The 13,516-nt window shown below is 47.8% G+C and overlaps 2 protein-coding genes across 2 annotated transcripts; one reads left to right on the top strand and one right to left on the bottom strand.

The window, feature by feature from the left end:
- Nucleotides 1–220: 220 nt before the first annotated feature.
- Nucleotides 221–2,625, top strand: LOC119293937 (UDP-N-acetylglucosamine transferase subunit ALG13 homolog). Its single transcript, XM_037572256.1, has 4 exons — nucleotides 221–267; nucleotides 491–674; nucleotides 1,669–1,765; nucleotides 2,369–2,625. Exons 2-4 carry the CDS (start codon nucleotides 510–512, stop codon nucleotides 2,623–2,625), a joined length of 519 nt encoding a protein of 172 aa, XP_037428153.1. The 5' UTR covers nucleotides 221–267; nucleotides 491–509.
- A 2,856-nt stretch (nucleotides 2,626–5,481) lies between these two features.
- LOC119293936 (L-type lectin-domain containing receptor kinase SIT2-like) lies at nucleotides 5,482–7,662 on the bottom strand. Its single transcript, XM_037572255.1, has one exon. It carries the CDS (start codon nucleotides 7,647–7,649, stop codon nucleotides 5,607–5,609), a length of 2,043 nt encoding a protein of 680 aa, XP_037428152.1. The 5' UTR covers nucleotides 7,650–7,662; the 3' UTR covers nucleotides 5,482–5,606.
- Between the last annotated feature and the right edge of the window lie 5,854 nt (nucleotides 7,663–13,516).

Genomic DNA, 13,516 nt, shown 5'->3' with positions numbered 1-13,516 from the left:
AAAGAAAAAAGGAGAAAATAAGCAGAAAAAGGTAAGAAAACAAAACAATCCATTTTCGGCAAATAGGATCTGCCAACCACGGCGGCACGACCTAGCCGACGAGCTCCTGCAGACCGCCGCCGCCCCGCGCGCTCTGCTGGCTACCGCCACCGTGGTGCTGTCCGCCCCGGGCTGAGGTCTGTACATAGTCGCTGCTCCACCGCCGGCCGCCCAACCGCCCACGAATCCGCGTCGCCGTCCTACTCCCCGGCCGTCGCGCTGCACTCGGTAATTTTATCGTTTTCTTGCCCAATAATGTCACAGTGTGTATGCACCTAATGGAACTGTGTACTGTGTGTATGTGTAATGTGTTGATGGAACTCAATTTGATGCGTTTCGTAGAAAAAATAGAAGAAGAAAACCGAGTTGAGGAATATGGGTGATGATGGGATGAATTATATCATTGTGTGCTATATCGAGCCAGATGTCATTTTGTCATGTTTTTCTACAGAGCTTACTCTTCAGAAGAGATGGGAGATAGAGAAAGGCGAATGGTGTTTGTGACAGTAGGGACGACATGTTTTGATGCTCTTGTCAAAGTGGTAGATTCTAAGGAAGTCAAACAAGCACTACTGCAGAAAGGTTATACAGACCTTCGGATTCAAATGGGCCGAGGAACATACACGCCATCCAAGGTAACATCTGTCTCCGTATTGCATTCTATTCTCTTTGTGTGGTTTCGTTTAGTGACTGGCGGACTGCACCTTTTAGTTAATGCAGTATTTTGTTATCAAAATCACAGTACTTAATAGGAAAGTAGGGGAAGTCAGATAATGTTTTGTTATCTCGTCAGGTTTACTACTGCAAGGAGTAATGGATTTTTAATGGTGCTTATCAATCCTGAAATGGACATAGTATTTGATCAACTGAGATCTATAACTGCTGATTTGACATTTAGGTGGTAGATTGTTCATTGCTTGTGGAAAGAAATTGCATGAAGATGTTTATGTGACAAATTGTGACATCCTTAGAGGTGCTGATACTTTTAATGCTACAATAATCTACTTCTTTTGATGCATATACCATACTTATCACATGAAAAAAAATCTCAAACTTGCAAAATGTAGGATAAAGTTAAACAGGATAGGTGGCCAAAAAAAAAAGGAACATATGCAGCATCAGGGTAAAAAAAAATTGATTGTCCGCACTTCAGGCAAGTTCGCACTGTTTTACATTTTTTGTGTGCTAACTATGATATTTGAAGTCTGGCAAACTGGTGCATCCTATATATAGTATTATAGGCTGAAATCCAGAATTCGGTTACACCGTTACAGTTAGGCTTTTATGCATTATAAGGTAGAAATGAACCGGATAATGAAGGATCTGATGGAAAAATGGGGAACTAACTCGCTTATATGTTAATTGATTTCTTATGGATATAAACTTCATTTCCATATTGCACCACTTTGTTATGTCCAAGATAGAGCATATAATTTGGTTTCTAAATATTAACTGCACCTTATATACTTAAAATAAACGACAGACCAGAAGGCCAACTTAAGTCCTAGTTCTTACATACTATCTAATGTCTTCTGCTTCACTGTACCATGATCAACGATTGTGGTTTGTGTGTAACGATTATAAGTGTGTGAATGTAGCATGGATTTAGCCTTTTCTTCTTGAATATAGGCCTCAGGAAATTCAAATCTTCAAGTTGAGCATTTCACCTTTTTACCAAGCATAGCTGACAACATACGAGAAGCATCCTTAGTCATCAGTCATGCAGGTGATGATCAAATCTGAATAATAGGTTTATTTTCTTGAGAGAACTATAATGGAACAATACTTGAAGCAGATTTGATCAAGCATAGATTTATTTTCTTGAAAGAACTATAATGGAACAATATGAGAAAAATCCTTTGGCCTATGTATATTGGCTGTTGTAACAATATTGCCCTAAGCAAACCTCTTCCACACTGATATTGTCACAATACTTAAACCTGTAGAAATTTATGTTACAGATTTTGATTCCCCTTTTGTAGTTTCAACTTCAAGTAACTTTTTTGGCAAGAAGGAAATAAGTACTACAGACTTTAGCATTTCGAAATATGTCCATTACTAGGTGGTCAGTTCCTGTGAATTTTGTAGAAGGTGGACAAAGGTACCTGCTGAATTGGCGTTAGTCATTAGTGATCACGGAATCAGGACTTGTAGTTGCACCTTTATGTAGCCCGTTGGACTTTGTTGTTGGAGAACTTGCTATATTTTAGAATTTAGAGTAATGGGGTTATGAAAAATAATATGCTGTCGGTGTTACATTTTAGCGACATCAATGGTTGGAAAAGGCATTCCAAGCTATTGTTTGTTAATAACTTATTATTGCTGACAGGTTCTGGCAGCATATTTGAGACGCTGCAACTGGGCAAGCCTCTTATCGTCGTTGGGAATGAAGATCTGATGGATAATCACCAAAGTGAGTTAGCAGAGGAACTGGCCGAGAGGAATCACCTTTTGTGTGCCCATCCACAGACGCTGCGAGCAACCGTCGAGGCGATGGATCTGCATGCGCTCCAGCCGTACATTCCAGGAGAGGCGAGGCCAGTTGTGGCACTGATCAACGAATTTCTTGGTTTTCCTGTCGATTGATAGTGAGGCCAGTTGTGGCACTGATCAACGTTTCTTGGTTTTCCCGTCGATTGATAGTACACATTTTCTCTTCATGTAGATGTACTCAAATGAAGTTAATACAGATTAAAAGTGCAGAGTTTAGATGCTTCAACCTGTTTGGAACTGAAAGACACTTGTTGATGAAAAAGCTTGCCAGGCTTTTATTGATTAGTTAAAATGTTTGCAGGAATGACAACTGAGTCATGAGGAGTACCCAGCCATAGATGCCTCTCCAACGGAAGAGAAACATCATACCTAGCTAGCATGTGAGCTTCATAGTTGGCAGCTCGAGGTTCGAAAGAAAAATTACAAGAAGCAAAAGAAAGATAAGTATCTAAAATCTCTTTAATGATTGTGCCGTAATCCCCTCCAGCTCTTTGATGTATATGATGTATCACCTGCTTGCAATCTGAAGCAACTTGGAGGTGTACCATTCCAAGATCTTGGGCCAAAGAGAGACCCTCCCTGCATGCAATAGCCTCAAGCGTTGGAGGATCAATCAAGCCTTGGATAACCAACATGGAAGAGCCCATTGTTGTAGTTTGTTGATCGCGATTTTGATCGCTTCAGGGCATTTTTCTTTGTCCTCGCTTAGGCATAGCTTTAGTTTTATATGACTTTGCTATTTGCCGGCGGTTTTTCTGTGTGTGCATTGGTGTTGGCTATCTACATCCTATCTATGCAGAGGTCGTGTGTATGCTCACTGTGTTTGTATCCTCTTTATGCTTCATTTTGAGTAATAAAATCTTTGCCTAAAAAAAAACCCAACATGGAAGAGTCCATATAAGTGCCATCTCGGTCCCGACACACATCAGCAGTTGTACCCACATTATGTTCAGTGGAAATCCCAGCGTCAACATTGATATTTATAAAACCCTCAGCCGACGGATCCAATTGAAGGTCTGGTGAGCTTGTCCAGGAGCTGTCCACAAGGGATGTTCTGGTCGCACATTCAGTTGGTCCAGTTCATCTATGAAGTTGATAACAAAATTGTGTGTTCCATATGGACTTTGGTTGATCCCTTCATGAATCAAGTTTCTTCTAGCATACCAGATAGACCACAGAGTTACTGTTATTCTTTGTTATTGTTGTTGTTCTAACTCACTGTCCATTAGCATTGTGGGACTAAATTTTCAGCACTTGTCATGTATGAATAGGCCCAGTGTGTCTATTTGATTTATGGCGACTGATAGGCGTTGGCGCAACGGTCGAAAATTTCGGCCGGTCCCGCGTGGGTCATTCGATCTGCCTAATACGGAGCCCCGCGGAACCGTTTGATCACGGTCGATCAGTCGTCGTCTTCGTCGCCCCTGCGAATCCCACACACCTTCTCCCCCCGCCTGAATCACTACCCCACTCCAGCGCGCCCCCGCACCTCCTCCCCTGCTGCCGGCTCGCCGCTGCCCGCCGGAGGTAACAAACATCCACCCCCGCATCTTCTATGGCGACTATGGTTCCAGCAAAAACATGATGCAGTCCCAACAAAATTCACCGCCGGTTCCAGCAATTTTGTGGGAAACGACCACCAGCGACCTACGGTTCCAGCATATGTCACAACCGGTTGTAACACTGGTTCCAGCAAAAAATCTCACAAAACAACAAATCTATGTCAAAATCAATTGTAGCAAAAAAAACACAGCCATTTCCAGCAACAATTTAATCTGGTTCGAGCAAAAATTCTACAGACAACAAATGCAGCAAAAATCCACCTCACCGTCGCAGCTCAGGAAGAGAATTTGGTTCTAGCAAAAAATTCATTGGGTTCCAGCAAACAAGATCACCGGTTGGAGCACCTAGCTCGCCGAGCCGCATTACAAGCCGGGGAAGAAGGCTGGTTCCAACAATTTTTTTTGCTGCTTCCAGCAAAATGAATCACTGGTTCCAGCATTGTGGGATTGTGCTCGCTTGCCGCATGACCGTGGTAGCACTCCTCGTTTCAGGTGGCAGCACGTTGTATCGGTGGTTGCAACTCCTCTACGGCCGGTTGCAGCACGCCACACGGGGGCGCAGTGTAGGGAGTCACCGATTCTAGCTCGCCGCGGCGCCGTTGCAGCATACCACGACGCGCGGTCCAGGACACCGTTGCAGCTCGCCGGGGCGCTGTTGCAGCATCTTGCTTCGCCGGACTCTATCACCAGGAGGCGAATCTACTGCCTTGGGCTCACCTGAGGAGTGGAGAGGAGGGTGGAGGATCAGCAGAGGAGTCACTCTGCCGGTACGGGGAGATGTAAGAGGAGGAGAAAGAGAAGCGTCTCAGTGAAAGGAAAGGCTGAGCGGTCAATAGCGATGGGAAAGGATAAGGTTGACTGGTGGTGTTAGCCATCGCCCCATACAGACATACTCCCTCCATTTCAAAATATAGTGTGCTCGTGCTTCGCGAGGTCTAATTTAGATCATAAATTTAATCAACGAGACCGAATGCGGCGGGAGAAAAAAATTAATAATTAAAAATTTCTTTTGAATACGAATATACTGGTATAACTTTTGCTCCCACCACAATCGATTTCGTTGGTTAAATTTATGGTTAAAGTTGAAGCACGGAAATAGAGAAAGCACTATATTTTAGAACGGAGGGAGTACGAAATCTTACTAGGATGTTCATTCTCTTTTCATATTTATGTGACCTAGCTAACACACACGATGTAGGTTTATGATCTCCAATGCATTCTGCTCTTAGGCCATGTTTGGTTCATAAGTCATAGGACTTTTTTTAGTCCCAACTTATAAGTCTGAAGTCCCTAAAAAATCCGTACCTGTTTGGTCCCTTATAAGGCCCTATAAGACCATATTACAACTATAAGTCCCTATTTGAGAGTCTTATTTTATAAGTCCCTAAGCCAATAAGTCCCTGAAAACAAACACCCTCTCATTCGTACACACAGAACAAGTGGGCATCCATGGCGAAGTGCACATGCGCAATACATCTAGACCAGTTAGTTAACCTTCTAGTACCCCACAGCTCACCGGCCGCCATGCAGCGAGCCGACCGACATGGTGCCACAGGAGGAGGACCAGGTCATGGAGGAGAGCACGGACCCAGGGAACACGGACGAGTCAGGATCCGAGAACACGAGCACGGCGTCCTCCGGCAGCACCTCCTCGCCGTTGAGGAACTGGCAGACCTGCCTCATGCTTGGCCTCGCCTCAGGCCGGCCCTGGCTGCACACCATGCCCAGCCACAGCACCAGCCTCGCCTCCGCGGCGTCGTAGCACCCATCCAGCCTCGGATCCACGGCCCGCATCAGGTCGCCGTCCAGCCCGCAGTCCCGGACCCACCGCACAAGGATCACGTCCGCCGCCTCGCCCGGCTCGACGGGCCGGCGGCCGCACGCGACCTCGAGCAGCAGCGCGCCGAAGGAGAAGACGTCGGTGGCCGTGGTGGCTCGGCTGGTCACGGTGAGCTCGGGGGCCATGTACCCCAGGGTGCCGGCCACGCGCGTGGTGCCCGGGGCCGCGCCGTGCTCGTAGAGGCGTGCCAGGCCGAAGTCGCCCAGCCGCGCGCCCATGTCGGCGCCCAGCAGCACGTTGTTAGCCTTCACGTCGCGGTGCACCACCACGTGCTCCCACTCCTCGTGCAGGTACAGCAGGCCGCGCGCCACGCCCCGGATGACGCTGAGCCGCTGCGCCCACGTGAGCACCTTGCCCCCGCCGAACAGGTGCGCGTCGAGGCTGCCGTTGGGCATGAACTCGTAGACGAGGAGCAGGTCATCGCCATGCTTGCACCACCCGCGCAGCTCCACCAGGTTACGGTGGCGCATCCGCCCGAGGCTCGAGATCTCCGCCACGAACTCCCTCATCCCTTGCTTGGTGCCGCTGGAGATCCGCTTGATGGCCACCTCCTCGCCGGACGCGGAGCCGGAGCCGGAGCCGGACCGACGACGTCCGAGCACACCTTTGTACACGTGGCCGAAACCACCCGAGCCGAGAAGCCCGCTCTCCTTGAACCCCTTGGTCGCCTTGTAGAGCTCGATGTATGGAATCCTCTGGGGGTGTTCTAGCTCCCAGTCCTCCATCTTGTCGGCGAGCGCCGCCCTATGCCGGAGCCAGAGCGCAGTAACCATCGCCGCGGCAACCAAAGCGAGTGTCCCTGCACAAGCCACGGCGGCAAATTTGATGATGAGGACCTTGGGAGCCGGCGTTCTCTGCCTCGGGACCTTCGGCAGCCGCCGGAGATCAATGGGCTGGGCGAGCCCATTAGTCCGGAAACTCCATGCCAGGATGTAGTGCGAGCTCGCGAGCTTCCCGGTCGCTGAAGAAAAGCCGATGTACATGTTCTCCTTGAAGACCGACCGGAGATCAAGCTTTGTCGATATGAGCGGCCGCTGCGGTCGGTCAGTCACGGACACCGGGGCGACGGTCACGTTGAGCAAGCTGGTACCGCCGTCGTAGTCTATCCACGCCTGGATCTGCTGTGCGCTCTCCAGCTTCACGGGCATCTTCCTGTCCTCCCCGTCGGCGCCGGTGGTGTAGTACGCGGCCTGCTCGGACACGTTGGACACGAGGCTGTTGACGTCGACGCCGACGTGGTTGCCGTTGGTCTCCTTCATCTCCAGGTCGGTGACCGTGTCGAACTCGACGGCGAAGACGTGGTTGGAGGCCTTTCCGTTGGTGGTCGGCCCGAGGACGCCGAGGTAGATCTCCGGCGACGCCCCGGGGAGCGCCCTGGACGGGGCCACCACGAAGGCGAGGCCGTGGCCGCCGCCGGTGCCGATGGTCACGATGTCGAAGACGAAGGCCGTGCTGAAGGAGGTGACCGCGAGGTCTCCCTGGTTGTCGAGCGTGCCCAGAGCCACGGGGGAGCCGTAGAAGGCGTGGCCGACGAGGCGCTCGCTGCCGTTGGTGAGCTGGAGCGCGCCGCCGCGCAGCACCGACGCCGACCCGTCCAGGCTCAGGTTGGGCGCGTGCTGGAAGCCCTGGTAGATGAAGTCGACGTCGGAGCGGCAGCAGACGGCGACGAGGAGCAGGACAACGGAGAGGCACAAAGCAGCACCGGATGCCGCCATTCTCTTTTCTCACTGGAGCTTGTGGTGTGGTGTGGTTTGGTTTAGTTCTTCTACGTATATGTTATGTATATGCAGAATGCGTTGGGTTTCATCGTTGATTGGTTGGTCACGATCGCTGCTTTTTGAATTGGTAAAAGCACGAACCTTGGGGACAAGTGAAGAGGAAGAAAGGTCCTGCCTTAACTGTCATGGTTGCTTACGCGCAATGCTTGATAGACAAAGAACGGGAATGGAGGTCATAACCTACCTGCAATTGGCTGGCTGGTTTTGCTTACGCACAAGGCACAATGCTTGATTGACTGATCACACCATCACTGCCCTGTGCGTGTGCCATTCCAAGTCGGAAACGCAAGTCCGTCAATGATTTTGACACGAGTGAATGAAAATGAAGAGCGCGAATGATGATACTGAGCAAAAGATTCCAACCCATCCCACTAACAGTAGCAGTTAGCAACAGATTCCGTCCAAGTCGTCGTCAGTCAATTAATTGGTACGTACACTACAGCATAGTTGAACTGTGCTGCAAGACACGACCGACGACGCCAGTCAGGAGTTGTGACTCGCAAGTCGCGATCGACCTATGTCCTCCTGCTCAAAAACGAAAGAAACTTCTACTTACTGTACATTTGATACTACATCCGTCCTGATTTATTAGTTTCCCTCGTATTTAGGGCCATATTTTGATCATAATTTTAACTAATAAAATATAAATTATACATAGCAAAAATAATATCATATGGAAGTATACTCAAATACGAATCTAATGATATAATTTTTGGTGACGTGCATCAATATTTTATTAGTTAAATGTATGCTCAAAATTTAGCACAAAAATGAAGGGGACCGATAATCGGACGGAGACAGTAGGTACTGTTGGGTGCAAAAATCTCCATTGGTGCTGCAAATGAAGGTCCTGGAATACGTTATTGCCTACGCGCTTTGGTCAAGGGTGATTGATTATCTGCTCGGCACAGGCTGCCGCTCCCACCGCACTTCCGCAATGCGAGTATTGTGGGACAACTGTCATACTGATGTTCAAATTTCTAGTATCATGGGATGCCAGAGATCGACTCCATCTTTCAACTGAGATGCAAACCATCATTTATTGAGATTACTTGAGAGGTTGGGAAACTAATCAGCAAGTTTTGAATCAATCCAAGTCTACGAGAAATCGTCCCCATGCACTCATTTTCAATTTTTTTGCTAGTGATTGACAATTAGCATACTTCTACAAGGAAAGTCCCTGTAAACAAAAAATAGAAACCTCACCAAGCAACATTTTCTGCCATTATAACTGAAAGCTCATCGGGAAAAATAAAATCATAGAAGACTCGACCCCTTTAGATTTCAAACGCAGAAGCAAAGCACTACTCAAAAGGTATAACCACGTGTGTAACTATATTTGAACTTTATAAACCCTTGCAGATGAGGTCCTTGTCCAAAGCTGTAAGTAGACCATCCGGATGTTCTGCATGATTCATCCTTATGCTAACGAAATTAGAGTAGCATGTATACATCATGCAGTCGTCCTTGTTGCTCCAGCCTCCTACACAGAGAGCCGTCCGAGTATTCCCCACCTCGACTAGCTGCCACAAACCTGTATCAATCTGCAAAATATGTTCGATTAAGCTATATTTTGCAATGTGACCAAATGGATTGACTCTTAAATCTCAATGGCGCCAAAAGAACATCATTCATGTGCAGAAGTTAACTTCGCAAACACTGGATGTTATGAGTCATAATGTCATATGCTATACAACATTGAACGGTAAATATAACGACACAAACAAAATCTTAATAGACGTGTAACAGTAAGACCGACACGGCACCACATACCACAAAAGGCACTTTGCCATGCAAATAGGATCATGATAAGCAGTTCAAGTACCTAAGCCGTTTGCAACTAACCCGGTTATACTTCCTCACATGTCATGATGCTATAAAGATCCACCATAAAAGCCAAGGCCCTTCAAACAAAACAAGAAGCACACAAGAAGGGCATAAAGTTGTCAGAAAGGCCGCAAGGGATATACATAGAGGCCAGGTCGCAACGACATCTCTCCTGAGCAATCTTTTCCCCCAGGCATCTACAACCAGTTGCGCACACCTGCAACGTCACAGCTGAAACACAAACTGTGAAAAAAATGCATATCCACACAACTACCTCTCTACAATAATTCTCCTGTTTTAGGTCAGATTATTGGAAATATAAGGACTTGTTGGAAAGAATGAGTTATACAAAGCTCAAAAGGCAAGAAGGAACCATAAAAGGCTTATCCAGTCTAGAGATGTAATTCGTACCATACAACTCATAAGAGGTTTAGTTAAGTAGTTCCCCCGCCCCCATTACTCTTCCCATTATGCTCGCATATTGGTAATGTCGGAGTGTCCAAGGTGCTCAGAGCCACATCCGAGCGAAAACGGAGGCATTCTGTTTCCGGCCTAAGGCGCCTTGGAGGCTTCTCAGAGGGTCAGAGCCTGAAGGCTCTGAGATACCTCAGAGTACCCAAGACTAAACAGGAGCAAACAACTTAGCTCGGAAGCCGCTCGGAGGGTCCGAAGGACCTCCTAGACTTACTAGAGAGGACTCAGAGGAGGACTCAAACATCTTAATGGGCTCTCTGTTCCATGGGATGTGCGAGTTTTGTCTTTGGTTTTGGTTCATCAATTCCCACATCTCGATCGATGGTGTATCCCCTCTTTATAGTATGGCATACCTACGACTCAAAAATGAGAAACCATCGGTAGAAAACTAGCAGGTCGTCTTCTTTATCCTTTTTTCTTAGGGGGTCACCCACCAACCTTATGCTTTATTTCAAGTATTCATTTATCCTGTATAAGCATTCAAAACATAGTTAGTCTTTGAAACATAGTGTCATTAACACACCAAAGCCACCATTAGGACCTAGATGTCCTTTTAGGTAGGCCGCTCTCACACAGTTGTCTCATGATCTCCAACTTCCTCCTTCCCAAAACCAATGTAGTTGATGCAATCCAGCCTCGTCCTCGCATGTCCTAGTCATTCTCACACTGACTCTATGAAGATATAACATAAGTGACCGTAGAGTCACTAATGAGTCATGCCATGAAGTTACACTCGCTTCAACCGCCGACCAGTTTGGAAGGATGACCCGCACAGAAAATAGCAGAGGAAATAGCATTGTGGCAAGCAGGAGGCAGCCAAATGGCGAGAGGACTACGTCAGCGACCAGGTGTTGGGTTCTACGGTAGGGTGGGTCAACTGCAAATATAATTTTTTTCTACATGCAGAACATCCAGGAACATGCTACGGGAGATGGATCACAGACTGTTACCACTAGACGTGCAGTGCCGTGCAGCGGAAGAAGAGTTGAGGCAGCGCGTTCCCGAAGTTGTCTCCACCTTGCCGGTCTCCCACGTAGCCGATTGGATCCCGCGAACAGGTTCACCGGAGCGGCGCAAGTGCACCACCTCTAACGGTATCCGCGCGTGCAGGAGGAACGTCGTGCGGAGGACTACTAGGTCCGATCACACAACCGGCGATGAGTGGAGGTGGCTATTCACAACACATGCAAAACCTAGTGACAGCGCCAAAGTGGTCAACTGAATAAGTGTGACGCACCTCCACTATTTATAGGCATCCATAGCGGGCTCAACACTTGGGCCTTGCACAGATCCTAAAGCCCAAAGTCTACTCGGTCGCATTCCAAGTCCAGCTCGGATCACATCCGACCAGTGTCCTCCGAACCGACCTCGTAGGTCCCTTCCCTTAAGCGCGCGACCCCTTAGGTTCAAGTCAGCTTGGTCACAGTTCGGATCACCTCCGACCTGCACGGTTTGTAGCGGCCTCTAGCAAGGCGTGCCGACCACCAAGCAGACTATGAAGCTGGTTAGGTGAACCTATACAACATGTCACACTTCTGTTCCCTTTGCCTCACGATATATGTTATCGGGCTCAAGGCGAGACTGTCATCCTTGTACTAGCCCGACCTCTTTCTCGTTCCAGTGATACCGACCACAAACTGGATTATCTCATAATCCTTGTCACATGGCCATGCTTATCCTGGTCGGATCACACGAGGAGCCCAGAGTATATCTCTCCTGATCGGAGGGGCAAATCCCATCTTGCTCGACCATGTCTCATAGCATGGGACTGGACAAACCTAAAACCTACCTTTGTAACTACCCAGTCACGGAGTAGCGTTTGGTCGGCCCAAAGCAAGTCTGTCACCATCGTGAGTACATGCGTCAGCTCAGGTCTTAGGACATAGAACATATGTTGTACTAGAGACTCACAGATGACATATCGTTGCATCTCATAGTTGGGTCTGTCCGACTCGGACCTTATCTCGACTCGGATCCGACTACGTCGAATTCGACCAGACCTTTCCAAGTCCATATTATCCGGTTAGCATCCAATGCTCCATGGCTAGTGAGACCAAGCCATCGACCGTGTCATATGCTAGTCTAGTCGGCTGCACGTCCACACAACCCTTTTGACTAGGGACCTTTTAGGACAGTCATCATACAATGTGTACTCTCACAAACAAGTCATGTACTTGCTGATACACATCATTGATAATGTCCAAGGACTATCTTTATTCATAAACACATAGGAAATATCGTCATACATGATTGCCTCTAGGGAATATCTCCAACACCGGGCAAGAGGCATTCTGCTTCTTGTCCAAGGCACCTCGGAGGCTGCTCAGAGGGTCAGAGCCTGAAGGCTCTGAGACACCTCAGAGTACCCAAGACTAAACAAGAGCAAACCCGCTTTGCTCGGAGGCCACTTAGAGAGTCCGAAGCACCTCCTAGCCTCACCATAGAGGACTCACAGGGGGACCCAAACATCTTAATGGGCTCTCTCTTCCATGGGATGTGCGTATTTTGGCTTTGGCTTTGGTTTTGTTTCATCAATTCCCACATCTCAATCAATGGTGTATCCCCTCTTTATAGCATGGCATACGTATGACTCAAGAATGAGAAACCATCGGTAGTAAACTAGTGTGCCGTCTTCTTTATCCTTTTTGCTTAGGGGGTCGATGACTAACCATATGTTTAATTTCAAATATTTGTTTATCCTGTTTAAGCATTCAAAACATATTTAGTCTTCTAAACATAGTGCCATTAACACACCAAACCCATCATAGGAGCTAGTGTCCTTTTAGGTAGGCAGCTCTCCCACGGTTGTGTGAAGACCGTCGACTCCCTTCTTGCCAAAACCAATGCAGCTGATGCAATCCAGCCTTGTCCTCACAAGTCCTGGTCATTCTCACGCTGACTCCATGAAGCTACACGAGAAGCGATGATTGAGTCACTGACAAGTCATGTCATGAAGTTGCACTCGCTTCAACCCCTACCAGTGTGGAAGGAAGATCCGCACAGAAAATGGCAGAGGAAGCAGCGCTATGATACGTCCATTTTTCATCATGCTTTTATATTGATATTTATTGCATTATGGGTTGTTATTACACATTATGGTACAATACTTATGCCTTTTCTCTCTTATTTTATAAGGTTTACACGAAGAGGGAGAATGCCGGCAGCTGGAATTCTAGACTGGAAAAGAGTAAATCCGAGAGACCTATTCTACACAACTCCAAAAGTCTTGAAAATTTATGGAGAATGATTTTGGAATATATAAACAAAATACTGGCGAAGAAAATACCAGAGGGGACCCACTAGGAGACCACAAGCCTGGGGGCGAGCCCTAGGGCTTGTGGCCCCCCTGGAAGGCCTCCGGTACCCATCTTCTGCTATATGGAGGGTTTTGACCTAGAAAATAAATCATAAGGAAGCTTTCGGGATGAAGCACCACTGTCTCGAGGCGGAACCTGGGCAGAAGCAATCTAGGGCTCCGGTGGAGCTGTTCTGCCGGGGAACCC

The sequence above is a fragment of the Triticum dicoccoides genome, chromosome 4B, assembly GCF_002162155.2.
Source record: "Triticum dicoccoides isolate Atlit2015 ecotype Zavitan chromosome 4B, WEW_v2.0, whole genome shotgun sequence".
NCBI classification, from domain to species: Eukaryota; Viridiplantae; Streptophyta; class Magnoliopsida; order Poales; family Poaceae; genus Triticum; species Triticum dicoccoides.
This window is presented reverse-complemented; position numbering and strand designations above follow the sequence as displayed.